Source organism: Azolla caroliniana, unplaced genomic scaffold (assembly GCF_043228905.1).
Source record: "Azolla caroliniana isolate FFs.n. ecotype wild unplaced genomic scaffold, voAzoCaro1.0.p SCAF_2, whole genome shotgun sequence".
Lineage (NCBI taxonomy): Eukaryota > Viridiplantae > Streptophyta > Polypodiopsida > Salviniales > Salviniaceae > Azolla > Azolla caroliniana.
In genome coordinates, this window is record NW_028230437.1 from 21,853,340 (window position 1) to 21,870,993 (window position 17,654).

The following is a 17,654-nucleotide window of genomic DNA, read 5'->3' on the forward strand; positions in this document are numbered from 1 at the left end:
TCCTCACATTTTTTTGACTCACAAGGTAGCTAAGGTGTGTGTCCCTTCCCACTCACCCAAAATAATATGGTGTTGTTGCCAATGTCGGCAAAATGCTTGGTGAACCTAGCCTGGCTTAAGTGAGTGCAAATAGGCATGTATGATGTAGGGGTGGAGTCTCTAGAGGTGTGGTGAGCTTAACTAAGCCAAAGGTGAAAACATGTTGATGCACGACAATACTACAATTGGATCGATGGGTGTGTCAAGACTTGAGCCTGTCCTAGGTCATATGAAAAAGTAAAGCTCCAAGTTGGAATTGGCAACAATATGATTTTGGCTTAACTGGTTTGGCCTTGTCCAAACTTGAATTGAACCGGTTCCTAAACCGATTAAGGCTAACCGATTTGGCCAAATTGGTTAAGCCTAAACCAATTTGGCCAAATTGGTTAAGCCTAAACCAATTTGGCCCAAATCGGTTTAGGCTCAGCTCGAGCCATCCCAAACTAAGCTCAAGCCTAAACCGAACCGAACCTCCAAACCGTTTTAAAACGGTTTAACGGTTGGGTTCAGGCTTGAGCCGAGCCATTGCCGATTCCTAGGCCCAAGGAAGGAACAGGAACAATCTTAGCTTAGCTCAAGCAAGAAGCACCACCAAATAGAGGAAGATGCTGATGATGGCGATGGCTATGGCTATGGCGATGATGAAGAAGAATGGATGGATATGGCCAAATCTAGAAGCACAGGAATGAGTTCATCTATGTCCTCCAAGCTCTTAGGGGAGGAGTTGTACAGAGATTCTCCTATTCTTGTAGCCTACCCACACTCCAATAAGGTATAGTATGAAGCATCATTTCATCTCTTTGTATAGTCCTGTCATTGTTTTCCCTAAATTTTTTTCGTTGTAAAAATTACACAACAGAAAATCCGTGAATCCTGCAACCCACCTTGCACAGAAGGCATCAAGGTAAAAGGTGTCAAATTCATTGGTTCTGCAAGTAGGGTGCTCTACAATGATGATGGAGATGACTGCCAGAATCGAAATGCGCTTCTGAATCTGATAAAGGTGTGCCGGAAAGAGAAGAATGTATGGAAGACCAGAAGGTTACATGCCAACGCTCTCAAGCAGAGGCTGATTTATAAGGATGTTTATATCTCCACTGCCCTCATCACGACATATGCAAAGTGTGGTGTGATGGGGGATGCACGAGAAGTATTTGAGCAGGTTCCAGAGCCAAATGTTGTGACCTGGAGTGCTTTGATTTCGGGATATGCACAGAATGGGCTTGGCAATGAAGCATTACATTGCTTCAGGCAGATGCAAGATGTAGGCGTTTGTCCTGATTCTGTCACCTATATCTGTGTTTTGAAAGCATGTGGCATTATGAGGTCTCTAGAGGTCGGGCAAGATATAGATGCGCAGCTCAGACGCAAAGGATTGTTAGAGAAAGATATTGTACTTGGAACTGCATTGGTGGACATGTATGCCAAGTGTGGCACACTTGATAAAGCTCGGGAAGTATTTGAGCAACTTCCAGAACGGAATGTGGTGTCTTGGAATGCCCTGATCGCCGGATATGTCCAACATGGACTCGGGGAAAAATCTTTGAAATGCTTGAGACAGATGCAAGATGCAGGAGTCTGTCCAGATGCTGTAACCTATGTCTCTGTTTTAAAAGCTTGTAGCATGGTGAGGTCTCTAGACATTGGGGAAGATATAGATGCTGAAATCAGAAAGCAAGGGCTATTGCAGAAGAATATCATTTTGGGCACAGCATTGGTGGACATGTATATGAAGTGTGGTGCGTTGGAGAAAGCACAAGAACTATTTGAGCAGCTTCCACAGCAGAATGTTGCATCATGGAATGCCCTGATAGGTGGATATGCCCAACATGGGCTCAGTGAGCAAGCATTGAAACACTTCAAAGAGATGCAAGATGTGGGGATTGTTCCGGATGCGGTAACTTATATGTGTGCATTAAAGGCTTGTGGCCTTGTCGGGTCTCTAGAGGTCGGGGAACATATAGATGCCAAGGTCACAAAGCAAGGGTTATTGAAAAACAATGTCATGCTTGGCACTGCATTGCTCGACATGTATTCAAAGTGTGGTGCCATGCAGAAAGCATATGAAGTGTTTGAGAAGCTTCCAGAACGGAATGTTGTGACTTGGGGTGCTCTGATTGCTGGATATGTGCAACATGGCCTTTATCATGAAGCATTGAAATTCTTTAGACAGATGCAAGCTGCTGAAGTCTGTCCAGATGCACTAACTTATGTTGGCATCTTAAAAGCTTGTGGCATTTTGGGCTTTCTAGAGATAGGTGAAGAGATAGATGGTGAAATCAGAAAGGAAGGATTATTGCATAAATATATTGTTCTAGGTTCTGCGTTGGTGGATATGTATTCCAAGTGTGGTGCACTAGAGAAAGCACGAAAGGCATTTGAAGATCTCCCAGAGCAGAATGTTGTGACTTGGAGTGCCCTGATTGATGGATATGCCCAACACCAGCTCTGTGATGAAGTGCTGAAGTGCTTCAGACAGATGCAAGATGCAGGAATCTGTCCAAATGCAGTAACTTATGTTTCTATTCTGAAAGTATGTGGAATTGTGGGGTCCCTAGATATTGGAGAAGATGTAGATGCTGAGGTCAGACGGCAGGGGTTGTTGAACAAAAATGTTGTGCTTGGGACTGCGTTAGTGGACATGTATTTCAAGTGTGGTGCATTGGAGAAAGCACACGAACTCTTTGAGGAGCTCCAAGAACGGAATGTCGTGACGTGGAATGCAATGATAGATGGATATGCTCGCCATGGTCGTGGTGATGAAGCATTGAAATTCTTCAGGCGGATGCAAGATGAAAGAATATGTCCAAATGTTTTTACTTATGTATGTGTTGTAAAAGCTTGTGGCATTCTGGGGTGTCGAAATAGTGCCGAAGACATAGATGCGGAGGTTAGAAAGGAAGGGTCATTATTGTGGAACAATGTTGTGCTTGGTGGTGCATTGGTGGACATGTATGCCAAGTGTGGTGCATTGGAGAAAGCACAGGAAGTATTTGAGCAGCTTCCAGTGCGGAATGTTGTGGCATGGAGTGCTCTGATCACTGGATATGCCCAATTAGGTGAAGCTCATGTAGTTTTGGAACTATACAGAGGAATGAAGTCGGAAGGTATCACGCCAGATTCAATTACCTTCATTGTTTTGCTGACTGCATGCAGTCATACAGGAATGGTGGAGGAAGGAGAGAAGTTATTTGATGAAATGCATGCCGTGTATCGCATCACGCCAACACTGGAACATTACACGTGTATGATTGATCTATTTGGACGTGCAGGGCATTTTGACAAGGCGAAAGCGATGCTTGATGAGGTGCAATATTCAGGACATCTGCCACTATTACTAAGTATATTGGGTGCTTGCAGAAAGTGGAGGAATGTGAAGCTCGGGAGATGGGCATTTGAACGATCAATACAATTAGATGAACACTGTGCTGCAGCGTATGTGTGCATGTGGAATATATATGCTGCAGCTGGAATGCAAATAGAGGCTGATAGGATTGAGGCGTTGAGAGTGAGGAACAAAGCATGGATGATACAAGGACAGAAAGTGTGTGATTGATTTCATACATTTGCTGAAATGCTTTTAGTTAACATTAATACTAGCAATGAATCATACATTTGCTGAAATGCTTTTAGTTAACATTAATACTAGCGATGAATCGGAAAAATGAATGCAAGGCAAGTCAGAAAGTGAATGAAACTGAAGAGAAGCAAGCAGCAAATGTGGATCGAAATGATGGGATGATCTGAAACTATTCAAAATTTCAAGGAGCTCCTGAAGGAATCCAAAAAAATAGTTTGGAAGCTTTAGTCGTGATATTTGGCCTTTAAAATTGCGGCAAGAAATTTAATGTTCCCATGTGCCATGAGGATGATGCTGTGACATGTGGGTTTCATGCTGCAGACTTGATGCAATGTTGCACGAGTGCATATCAGGTTCGTCCTCATCACTCACGCAATAGATCCCCATCATTGTGATCTATGATCTGCCCCCCTCCCTCCCCCCTAAAAAACAAAAAATAAAACACATATACCTGTGCAAGTTTATCCCTTTGGCATAAATGTAACATAATGTTGAGCACCCAATTTGTTGCAAATTAGAAGTGAGTTTAATTTCTCTTAGCAATCGGCAACGTTTCTGTTTGAATTGAACCGCCCGAACCTAACCAGGAAAATGTGGCTTAACGATCTAAATGGTTCGGTCCAAAGTCAAGTTTTTGTAAATGGTTCAATTTGGGGGTCAATGGTTTGGTTTGAGCCTTATTGGTTTAACAGTTTAGGTTTGACACTTGATTACTTTCTTGACTATTTTTTTGAACAACCTTTTTAATTTTTAAGCCATATTCTAATATCTAAGGAAAAATCTTTCCAATTTTGAAATTTGAAAAATTTAAAATTTGAAAAATTGAATTTAAAGCTTGTATTTTCACCAAACTTGGAAACAGAAACCGAAGCACAAGACCATTGTTTTAACATTTTAACAATTTGAAAATCTTTAAAATCGTTTTGCTGGAGCTTGGATTTTTTTATAATGGTTTGGTTGTTTGGTTCAATTTAAGTTTCAAAATTTTTAAATGGTTAAATTTTAAACAATTTGAATTTGACACTCTTGAACCAAACTGAACTTTTATTGATTGCTAATTTCTCTCCTCTGTCTCTCTCTCTCTACACATGCTAGAGTCCTTCACCTTGTCCACCTTCCAACATTCTCTTTGATGTGGGGGAGAGTGTTGGGCACCAAGAAGATACCCACTATCAACAAATTCCCAAATGCTTCACTTTTTGCTACATTTGAGCTTGCTTTTCCCACCTTTTCAATGCCCACATATCTTTACAAACTTCTCTCTCACCCACAATGTGCCCTCTCAATTGTAATGTTCATTAGCAAAATCCTTGAGCATTTTAAGTTACTTAATAACTTGGTGCACATTCTTTAAAGGAAACAACACTTTTGTCATGCCTATGTCATAATACAATTGCATGTGGTAAATTTTGGAGAAATCTTAAGGGGAAACATGCTAGAGTTATGGAAACTTAACTCTTATGAACTTATGCATGCATGGTAAGAAAGCTTAAGTGGACCCAGTTAGAAAGAATTTGAAAATGTCCAAAGGTGTAGCTTATCTCCCTCTCCCTCACAACATATCGAAGATGTCATGAAATTGAAGACAAAGCCTTGTTGGCCCATTGCATCAATGGCAAAAAATATAATACCATAGGTTCCATATTATATTGTACAACTTTAAGCAGATCCTTGACATTTTTTCTTTTCATGAGCAACATGCTCGTATTAAGCATACCTTATTGTAATGATCAAAGGTCACCTAGAAATACCTCAATGATGTGTCTGCAAACATTAGGTCTAAACATTACAATCCCACAATGAGCTTGCTTTTAGTGCCATATCCAAGTAGGTTTTCTTTTTCATATAATTGTTTTTATTTGGAGATAATTGCTTGGGTTTGTGTGATCAAATCCATGCTTAATTCATTAACCTTCTTCATGCTCGTTTTTTTGTACAAGTACTCGAAGGCATTGTGCTACCTTGGCACACACATCATCCATTTCGAACCGTAAATATTGGTTTTGGTTGTCTAACATCAACATAGCCTCTTCTTAGGTCATATTGGAATGGCCATGGCTAATGCTCGCAGTTTCTATAATCATTGTCGTTTCTTGAGCTATGGCAATAGAAACTAGGATATTTTGGTTGTGAACAACTAAATATGTACCATAAAGCATTGTGATCCCATCATTGAACGATAACACACCACAATCGTTTAAGTTTGTTTCCAATGTGACTTCCATTTACGTCATTACTCTTGAATCCACAAAATCTCGTTGTTGCATGTGAAACATTGTTTCCTCCTCCAATGATGGTCAAGCTCGTTTGTCAACATGGCTAGAAGACATTTTCATTAGAAAAGGCCGCGGTAATCCGAGCATTAGTTCGAGCAAACACGAAAGCCTTTCAATGATGGAGTTGTCATAGGTAACAACCGGGCTCCGATGCTTCGGGAAAGATCTATCACGATACCAAAGAGGGGTTCTTGTTGGTAGCAAGTCGGAAGTCGGTGGTGATCAAGCCTCGAGTCATGCGTTGTCGCAACCAATGATGTGCTTGATACTGAGGCACGATGATTTCGCTTGACCGTCCATGTCCATCCATCGGTAACATAGTGGTAGCAGTGGCTACAATACATACATATGTATGTATATGATTGGGTTATTTGGGGGGCAGAGGATCAATCAAGCTCTTCTCCTCCTCCTTATTCATCTATCTATCTATGTATCTATGTCCTCCACAGACACCAAGGTCTTGCTGGACGAGTTCTTCAGAGATCCCTCTAAGTTCTTCCACTACAACAATAACTACCACCACCATCACCATAACCAAAATCCACAGAATAACAAGGTAAGCCGTACCCTCTCTATTCACACATTCATCACTCTCTGGTACTGTCTTTGTTATTGTTCTTGTTGTTGTTGCATATACAACATATTTTATGTTGTTAATTCCATCATAGCATCAGCACCAGCAAAAGAGCACGGTAATCACAGCGTTAGGTGACCCCAAGGACCCAAAAAGTCCCCGATTGCTGACTCCCACAGGTAAAGCAGATGCCCCCGGTCGAGCCAATACCAATCGTTTTGCAGTTCTGAATCTCATCAAGTTGTGCCGCGAAGAAAATAACATAGGGAAGGTGCGGAAGATACATGAGGATGTTGTGCTCAAGGATACCTCGATTGCCAAGGATGTCCGCATTGCGACTGCCCTCATTACGACATATGCTAAGTGTGGGGCTCTCAAAGAAGCACGAGAAGTGTTTGAGCAACTCCCGGTGCGTGATGTCGTGTCATGGAGTGCCCTCATTTCTGCATATGCCCGAAATGGGTGCGGTGATGAAGCCTTGGAATGTTTCCAGCAGATGCGAGATGCAGGTATCTCACCTGATCGAGTAACTTATATTTGCATTTTGAAAGCTTGTGGCCTTGTGAGGTCTTTAGAGATTGGACAAGAGATAGATGCCGACATTAGAAATCAAGGACTGTTGCAGAAAGATGTAGTGCTTGGCAATGCATTGGTGCATATGTATTGCAAGTGTGGGTCACTAGAGAAAGCACGAGAAGTGTTCGAACAGCTTCCACACCAGAATGTTGTGACATGGAGTGCTATGATCACTGGCTATTGCCAGCATGGGCTTGGAGATCAAGCATTAGAATGTTTCAGAGAGATGCAAAATGCAGGAATCCGTCCTGATGCAATAACCTATGTTTGCATCCTGAAAGCTTGTGGCATTCTGGGGTCTCTAGAGGTTGGGGAGGATATCAACGTTGAGGTCAGAAAGCAAGGATTGTTGCAGAAAAATGTTGTGCTTGGTACAGCGTTGGTAGACATGTATGCCAAGTGTGGTGCGCTAGAGAAAGCACAAGAAGTGTTTGAGCAGCTTCCAGAGCGCAACCTTGTGTCTTGGAATGCGCTGATTTCTGGGTATGCGCAAAATGGACTTGGTGATGAAGCATTGAAATGCTTCAAACAGATGCAAGATGCAAGAATATGTCCTGATGCTGTAACTTACGTGTGCATTTTGAAAGCTTGTGCCATTGTGGGGTCTTTAGAAATTGGAAAAGATATAGATGTGGAGGTCAGGAAGCGAGGTTTATTAAGGAAAAATATTGTGCTCGGAACTGCATTGGTGGACATGTATTCCAAATGTGGTGAATTGGAGAAAGCACATGAAGTATTTGAAAAGCTTCCAGAGAAGAATGTTGTTTCCTGGAATACCTTGATCAATGGATATGCCCAAAATGGGCTTGGTGAGGAAGCACTGAAATGCTTTGGGCAGATGCAAGATGCAAGAATTCGTCCAGATGTGGTAACTTATGTAGGTGTTTTAAAAGCTTGTGGAATAGTGGGCTCTCTAGATATTGGAGGAGACATAGATGCTGAGGTCAGAAAGCAAGGGCTATTTCAAGATAATCTTGTGCTCGGCACTGCGGTAGTGGACATGTATACCAAGTGTGGTGCATTAGAGGAAGCACGAGAAGTATTTGAGGAGGTGTCAGAGAGAAATGCAGTGGTGTGGAATGCTTTGATTGCGGGATATGCCCAGTTAGGCCAAGTTAATGCTGTTTTGGAACTGTATAGACGCATGAGAGAAGAAGATGTTGCGCCAGATTTAGTTACCTTCCTTGTTCTGCTCACTGCATGTAGTCATGCAGGTCTAGTGAAGGAGGGAGAGAAGTGGTTTGACGAGATGTGCTATGTCTATTGTCTTGATCCAACACTCAAACACTACACATGTATGATTGATCTATTTGGCCGTGCAGGACATTTTGACAAGGCGAAAGCTGTGCTTGAGAAAGTGCCACATGCTGCATTATTTCTGAGTTTGTTAAATGCCTGTAAAAAGTGGAGGAATGTGAATCTTGGGAGATGGGCTTTTGAGCAATTGGTTCAGTTGGATCAAAACTGTGCTACTGCGTATGTGTGCATGGGGAATATATATGCTGCAGCTGGAATGCAAACAGAGGCCTTGAGAGTGAGGAGCAAAGCGTGGAAGACAGGTAGACAATGTTGGTGGATCGATTCCAACGGCAAGGTGCACCCATTTGTTGTGGCTGATAAGAACCATCCTCAAAGTATACAAATATATGCAAAGCTGCGAGAGATCCATCAGAAACTATCAGAACATGGCTACAGTGAAAGTTTGCATTGGGTGTCTCAAGTGACTTTGGATGATAAAAAGGAGAATGTGTCGTGTGGCCATACAGAGGGTCTGGCCATTGCTTGTGCCTTGATTAACACACGTGAAGGTGTGCCTATACACGTTACAAAGAACACACGGATTTGTGCGGACTGCCATTCCGCCACAGGTTTTGTATCACTGATAGAGAAGCGCATTATTCAAGTCAATGATGCAAATTGTGTTCATAGTTTTGTGAATGGCAGATGTGTATGCGAGGATTTCCAGCGATGAACATTAAGAGTTGATGGTTTGATAGTTAAAGGAAAGTGTGATACATGGAGAACCTTTCAACCAATTTGCAACTGGTTTATTGGGGTATATCTGCATGTGTTGCTATTGATTTATGGATGTTAGATGTGTTTGAAACATCATTAATTGAACCCTTGCCGACATGGAGACAATGAAATCTTACATATTGCCGCACTATTCCAAAAACTCAATTATCTAGAGATTTCAAGATGTGAAATCTGTAAACGTTACATGTAAGTCACAAAATATAATATAGTTTCAACAAAGCTCGTAGAAATCATCATGCACACGATTGCTTTTATCTAAATCGAGTTGATCCAATCCCAGACTCTTAGGGGGAGATCAGGTTGCTAATCCAGCATGTTTAGACAGCAATGAACAATCAGAAGAAAAAAATCTTCCATACATATTTGGAACGAAAAGCATCTGCCAGGTCTCTCTCTCAAAGATATATAACATCGTTGAGTACACAATATTAGGAAGCTCAAAATGCATGAGATTGATGCATTAGTGTGGCAACCCACACTAAATTACATTGATTGCCCTCTTTAGGCAGGTCCTCACTGATGTAAATGCAAGACAATTATAGTCCTTTCCATATTTTGGGGTTTCGTAATTTATCGTCTCTTTAGATGATAGAATTAGACTGAATCATAAGAATTTTTAAAGGTATTTTTCTATTTTTTGACACTATGTAAGATCTTTGAAGGTGTTATTTCGGCATTACACTCTCTACCCATCGGAAGGAGACATGACGATAATATGAAACTGATACAAGATCCATTGTCTTTAAAACGACCCAAACAGAGTATAGAAACTTATCAAGGACAATGCATGGAGATAAAGGAATGTTTCTTCTCAGCTAAATTATTGAAATATGTGGAACAATTATACATGAAAGAAATGAAAACAATATGAAACTGATAAAGCGATACCATATACATCAAAGCATGGAAACCTATCAAAGGACAATGCATGGAAATAAAAGAATGTTTCTTCTCAACTGAAATATTGAGATATGTGGAACAATTATACATGAAAGACAAAATATGTGTTTCTCACCTAATGCACGTGGGCACCTTTTGGTTATCAAAAGCGTGAAAAATCCTTAAAATGGAAAGGGTGCAAATACACTTCTACTATACTTAGAAGATGGACTGGCTAGTGGGTAAAGAATGAAGACACGTATTACTAAATTAGGCAATAACGCAAGCTTTTGCTTTAGATTAGTAGCATATTGTACAAAGGACAAACGGCACAAACTATTACACTACTTTGGTGAACTTTGCAAAGCTACACAACCAAACTTGTAAGTAATACTATTGCGTATCAACTCAAAAGACTGAGTTGAAAAACATTGGAAGAGGCTTATGGGAGAAATACATTGAAAGAGGCTTGTGGGACATAAAGGTTGTTATACCAAGCAATAAGATGCATTTAAAGGCAAACAAAGGCTTTTCTAGAGAGCGTATGAGCACCATGGAAACAAGGATGTCACCACCGAATGATATATCACCTTTTCCTTTTTTGGTCCAATGCATTTGTTGATGGAATGCGAGAGTGTAATATCCAAATACAAGGGCTAATTGTCTGAGTTAGAGTACAGGTGACCAATTTTAAATCCATTCACCAAAGATATATCACATTCCTTCATTAGCATGCACTTATCTTTGATCCCATTATACATCCAAATAGTTTTGCGATTAGTGAGCCAACATGATGGTTTAATAGTTGTTTACATTATTTACATCTCCACCGTTGTGTAAAGGTTTGATACCATTTGTAGTCTAATTGTAGGGCATATCATGTTGCAATGCATGATTAAACATATCACTGATCCATGCATGTGCTTCCTTTCTCATCCATTTGAGCATTTCAACCTTTATATATTGAGATCTCTTGCCTTTTGAGAGGCCAAATTCTTAAGTCCTATGTATATAATTTCAATCGTAAAGAAATGAGACATGTGTGAAAGAGAACCATGATACATCATATTTCTGGCCTTTGATAGCTCATATAAACTCTTATAATGCATACACAAGTCAAGAAGAGTTTAGTCACCATAACTCTCAATATTTTTCCCCTTTTGATTTCCCCAAAATTTAGCACATGCATCTGCTTTTTCTTGTGTTTGGAGAAATTGTTGAGTAACTTCCCATATTCTTCTTTTTCTTTGAGTAAATTGTTTGTAGTCACACAAATCCTTTACATCATTATCTTTATCCTTAAATGTATCCAAAAGGCACTTTCGAGGTTCAAGTCATTCTTTATCAAACCACTTTTTCTTTGAACTACATTTATTGATACATTTCCAAGATGTAGGCTTGTTGAAAAGCGTTTGTTTGTGCGTGAGAACCTGATTTTCTTAAAAGCTTCTCGTTTGCATTCTAGTGTGGCACCATGTTGTATCTTTGTCATTTGTAATATATCCTCAACCATCTTGGAATGCATGGTTCATGCTTAAGTGTGGTTCTTTATAATCTTCAACGACCATCTCACAACCAAACCTAGTCATACATTTGAGGTCACTACATATAAAGTCCTATTATTGGATTTGGGTGTCCATTCACCAAGTGAGAATTTGTGTATGTGATCCAAAATGTCATGATATGGCATGGTATGACTCCAAAAGGATTTAAACTCATGACCTTGTGTTACATGGGTTGAAGCCATACCATTAAGCTATACATTTTAATATAAAAGATATTATTTTCATTTATTATTTCACTATAGAAAATTCATGTATATTTTATATTACTATAGAACATTCTAGAAACTTCAGGAGTACTCCTGACAATACTATAAATAGAGGCACATGGCATTATTCAGAACCAATTCGGTTCAACGCTAGTCATTAAGCCTCTTAGTTATCCTTGTACTCTCTTCATATAATATACTCTCTGTTATCATACGTCTCTCTTTCACACACACACACACACACACTCTCTCTCTCTCTCACTCACTCACTCACTCTCTATCTCTCTCTCTCTAGTACTAATCCTCTCATTCTCTAGTACTACTCCTGATAGTTTGAACCGAATTCCCCATCTTCTTATCCCTCCTTCCCTTCATACTAATCCTCTTATCATTCCTTCCTCCAATACTAAATGGCAACTGTTAGTGCTCAAGAATACCAATCCGTTTTCTCAGAGCTTTAGTGCTTGAAAGAAAAGTTTGTAGCACTAGAACAAGAAAATCAATGTTTGTTAGGGAATCTTCAACAAATATCTCTAGAAAAACAACAACAACACGGGAAGTTGACGTTACGCATGCAACAACTTGAAGCAACTATTGTGTCATTGCAACAAGAAGGACCAAGAACTCAAGGGATTCCCAAAGAACCCAAGATTGGTCTTCCTATGAAGTTCGATGGGACATGATCATAGTTTAGAGGTTTTCTTAATCAGGTACATTGTCATGTTATTCTACACGCGCAGGAGAAGCCAAGGCGGGACCGCGGGGGTCCTGAACCAAGGAATAGCCGAACAGTGGGAGGAGCACCACGAAACCACGGCCGAGCAGCGCACACAGATACACAAAGAATTCACAATTAAGATCGAACAACGAATAAGGCAAATATATATATGTATGTGATCAAGATTACAACCAGCTATCTGGTAAGTGCCAACTCGTTGACACCAACTCACATAACGCACACAACAACAAGAGATGGAGCCTCTACCGGAAGCACTCGGGCTTTCCACGAAGCAGGGGCGGCCTCCCAAAACCTGCAGAGAACGATGAAAGTCAGAGGAGAAGAGCTTGGTTCCAGTCCGACAACACTTAGTCCTCGACAATGCGATACCCCACTCGGTCCCCTTTCCTCTCCCTTTATAGCCCAAGGAAAGAGACGTTATAGTCCGTTCCATCACTTTTATTCTCTGTCCTTTTGTATAGAGATCCTCCTTGATTCCCTACCTAATGCACACGCGCTACCTAGGATATTCACATCGCCAACCTGTACCTAACTATGTACGATACATCAAAACATGTGCCCGTGTGTAAGGGCCGGTTCACGCACACTATTCACCGATTCCTCCTAGGGACAGTTTTCTCCACGACAACGTTTGGTTATTCAAATGCATCCTTCTCGATATCCCACTGATGCATCACGACTGGGACTAGTAGACACGCTACTTAGTGGCATAGCTTTGGCATGGTTCACCCCTTTGTTAGAAAAAAAATCTCCTTTGCTAAATAAGTTTGAAGAGTTTATTATCGAGTTTAAAACATGTTTTGGAGATATCAATAGTGTTGGGACGACAATCAATAAAATCTGAAGACAGTGTCAAGGTGATCGTCCAGCCTCAGCTTATGCTATTAATTTCCGTCTACTCACCACCGATATCCCTGGGATGACTAAGTGTTGATGGAGCAGTTTCGTTATGGCCAACGTAATGATGTCAAGGATTTACTCCTGACTTTCCCCGAAGAACCAAACTCGCTCACAAAAGCAATCAGTTGAGCGGTACGATGTGATAACCGACTTTTTGAATGACGTTCGGAACGTCAGTTACAAATGTCAAGGACAAGATTAGAGCCCACATACACCTCAGTTGTAGCAAAACCTTTTTCAAGGGAGTCATATAAGGCGTCTCCGGCAAATACTCCAACACCAATGGAAATCAACACCACACGTCGTCGTGGTCCATTATCGGAAGAGGAAAAGCAGTGACGCCGAACAAATCGACTATGTCTATACTGCAGTGAACTAGGGCATATTGTAGTAAATTGTCCCCGTAGGGCAAGAAGACATGTAAATCAAGTAGTCGTTAGTATTAAACCTGAGTTTATTTCATTAGGAGTGTTTGATAATCCTAGTAATCCAAGTTTATCCAACAAATTTGAAGTCCTTAGTCAACTAGAAGAAGAGTTAAACTATTAAGTCCGGCCAAAATAGGAGCTGTTTGGTTGGACAACCCTGGATTTGTGCAGCCCATTAGTGGTTCCATTCCCTCGAAACAAGTTAGCAAGGTGTTCTTAGCTCAAGTAGCAGTTAGTACTACAAGTAATCCTCCATTACATGTCTTAGCACTCTTAGATTCTAGAGCCAATTCTTGCTTCATGGATAGGAATTTTGTTCAAGTTCATTAGATATCCCTAAGAAAGCTTCCTTGCCCAACATCTTTAGTAGTCATTGATGGTCACCCCATTGCTTCCGGAAATATAGTAGAAGATTCAAAGCCAGTTCATGTTGTCCTAGATATTTTGGCGTGTGAAATATCATTTAATATAATTAATAGTCCAGAGCATCCAATTATCTTGGGGTTACCATGGTTTGAATTACACAACCCTGAAATCGATTGGAGAACAAGAAAAATCAGGTATCGTCAACCTCGAGGATCTACTCATAGAATTTCAACCATTTCGTTGTGTCAATTGCGTGAGGAAGGACGTAAGGAACTAGACTTGTTTGTATTCGCAGTATTCTGTGAAACATTCCAGTATCACTAAGGAGTCAACAATTCAACTTCCGAAGAAGTATCACCATTAAGCCAACGTTTTTGACTAGGTAAAAGCTAGTACTCGTCCTCAACATCGACCGTATGATTGTCCCATTGATTTACAACCAGGAAAAGAGCCATCGTGGGAACCGATCTACAACTTGTCACCAATTGAGCTTGAAGTTCTTCGAGCGTACATAGAGGAAAATTTGGCAAATAGGTTCATTCGACATTCGAAATCTCTAGTCAGTGCACCTATTTTCTTTGTAAAGAAAAAGGATGGATCACTTCGCCTAGTCGTGGATTACCGTGGCTTGAATAAGGTCACCATTAGGAATAGGTATGCACTTCCTATGATCTCGAGTCTTCTAGAAAGGATTAACGGTGCAAAGTTTTTAACAAAGATCGACTGATCCGACCGGGAGACAAATAGAAGACAACTTTTTGCACCCGATATGGGCACTTTGAGTATATGGTTATTCCATTTGACCTCACCAATGCACCAACAGTCTTCTAGCACGTGGCAAATGATATATTCGAAGATCTTTTGAACATCTATTTGATCATCTATTTGGATGATCTACTAGTTTATTCAAAGACACAAGAGGTGCATGATTCTCATGTACTATTAGTACTAAAACGACATCGAGAACGTGGTCTTTATGCACAACTAGAAAAGTGTAGTTTTGATTGTAAACATGTGGAATTTCAAGGCTATGTCATCTTCTCAGAAGGAATCTCTATGGATCCAGCTAAGGCCCAAACTATGTGAGAGTGGCAGACTCCACGTTTGTTGTGAGATGTGTAATGTTGGAAGCGAGCACGGCTTTTGTGGATCTCAAGAAAGCATTTACACCGGCGCATATTGTAACTCATGTTGATCCGCAAAAACAATTTATCATTGAGATAGACGCGTCAGATTTCGCCCTCGGTAGTATTTTGTCACAGCAAGGTGACAATGAAAAGCTACATCCCGTACCTTTCCACTCGCGCAAATTTGACACTACTGAAATCAACTACGAGATACATAACAAGGAGTTATTAGCAATTGTGGACTCTTTTGCACAATGGAGGAATTTCTTAAAAGGATCTCCTCATCAAGTCATTGTATTCAGTGATCACAAGAATCTTGCCTACTTCCAGAATGCTCATGTATTAAATAGACGACAAGCTCGGTGGGCCCAGTTCCTCACTCGTTTCGACTTCAAGATTACATACCGTCCGGGCAAGCAACAAGGGAAGGCAGATGCATTATCACGACGCTCGTATCTAGCACCTCGTCCTGGTGATCCGACCTTCGATAATCAAAAGCAAGTAATCCTAGGTCCAACACGATTGCAAGCAATGTTGGTTTTTGACACTCCATTGGATTCCCGCCTTATTGATACCATACGTGAAGACTTGAAGACAGATGTAACTTTCGCTCAAGCTATTCTAGATCAAATTGATTCCTCTCAGGCATCCTGTTGACAATCACAACAACTAGGTACGGATTATCGACAATTCAAATGTTATGATGGATTACTCTTCTTTAAGAAACTTTTGTATATTCCCAATGGTCCATGTCGCCTTTGAGTAGTTCAAAATTGTCATGACACATACACAGCCGGACATTTTGGTAGTACTAAAATGTTGAATTTAGTACAAAGATCATTTAGGTGGCCGCATATGTGAAGATTTGTCAAAGACTATGTTCGGGCATGTGATACATGTTGCAGAGCGAAGATGTCTAGACATCATCCATATGGTTTATTGGAGCCATTACCGATCCCTAGCAAGACGTGGCAATCTATTTCTCTAGATTTTATCACATATCTTTTGGATTCGAAGGGCTTCAACGTGATCTTAATAGTGGTTGATCAATATACTAAGATGGCACATTTCTTGCTCTGTACTAAAGAAATCACATGAATTGTTATGCGTGAAGTATTTCGGCATCATGATCTTCCCGATAGTATCATTTGTGATCATGAACTTCAATTCGTCTCTAAATTTTGGAAGCATCTCTTCAAAATGCTCAATGTCACTTGCAACCTCTCCTCCAGTTATCATCCACAAACATATGGACTATCAAAACGAACAAATCAAATGCTCAAAAAATATCTTCGGTGTTTTCTAAGCTATCAACAAGATGATTGGGCAAATATTCTACACTTTGCTGAATTTGCTTCCACTCCTCTACTAGGGTTACACCATTCTATGCTTATACAGGCCATCATCCTCACTAGTGTGTATTAGAAACTCCTAAGTTACCCACAAATCCTAGTGTAGAGAATCATTTGGAACAATTACGAAAGATTCTAGCAAAACTATCTACCCACCTACATTAAGCCCAACAAACACAGAAGGATTATGCGGATCGTCATCGGATTCCATCTTGTTTTGATATTGGAGATCGCATATGGCAATTACAATGGCACATAAAGACTACTCGACCATGTGACAAATTGGATTATCGACGGTTAGGCCCTTTCTGTATTAACGAAAAAATTAATGATGTCACTTTTCGTCGTGATCTACCTCCGCAATTACAAATACATTTGGTATTTCATAGTTCTCTTCTAGAACCCTATCAGGACAACACTATTCCCAATTGTATTACACCACCTCTACCCTCGATTGAACTTGAAAATGGACCTGAGTACGAGGTTGCCGCCATCCTCGATTCCAAGATTGTTCGCAACAACCTCTACTATTTGGTCGATTCACTAGGATATAGTCCAAGTGAGCATACTTGGGAACCAGTAGAGAATATGGCAAATGCTCAAGCTCTTCTTGAGGAATTCCATCGTCAATATCCAAACGAATCAAGTCCTCAATCAATGACGACTCGTAACACTCATCTTTTAAAAGGGGGGTGGTAGTGTCATGATATGGCATGGTATGGCTCCAAAAGGATTTGGACCCATGACCTTGTGTTACATGGGTTAAAGCCACACCATTAAACTATACATTGTAATGTGAAAACCATTATTTTCATTTATTATTTCACTAGAAGAAATTCATGTATATTCTAGATTACTCTTGAACATTCTAGAAACTTTAGGAGTACTCCTGACAACACTATAAATAGAGGTGATTACAAGGAAAAAAAGAGAGAGAGAATCAATTGGATGCTCACAAGAAGGAAGCCCTCAAACACACATTTCGAACCACACCACTCTTCATGAAATAA

The 17,654-nt window shown here is 40.4% G+C and overlaps 1 protein-coding gene across 1 annotated transcript; it reads left to right on the forward strand.

Moving 5' to 3' along the window:
* Positions 1-599: 599 nt before the first annotated feature.
* Positions 600-9,631, forward strand: LOC147867586 (uncharacterized). Its single transcript, XM_087315723.1, has 4 exons — positions 600-811; positions 899-3,594; positions 6,217-6,451; positions 6,564-9,631. Exons 1-4 carry the CDS (start codon positions 695-697, stop codon positions 9,015-9,017), a joined length of 5,502 nt encoding a protein of 1,833 aa, XP_087171849.1. The 5' UTR covers positions 600-694; the 3' UTR covers positions 9,018-9,631.
* Positions 9,632-17,654: the final 8,023 nt, after the last annotated feature.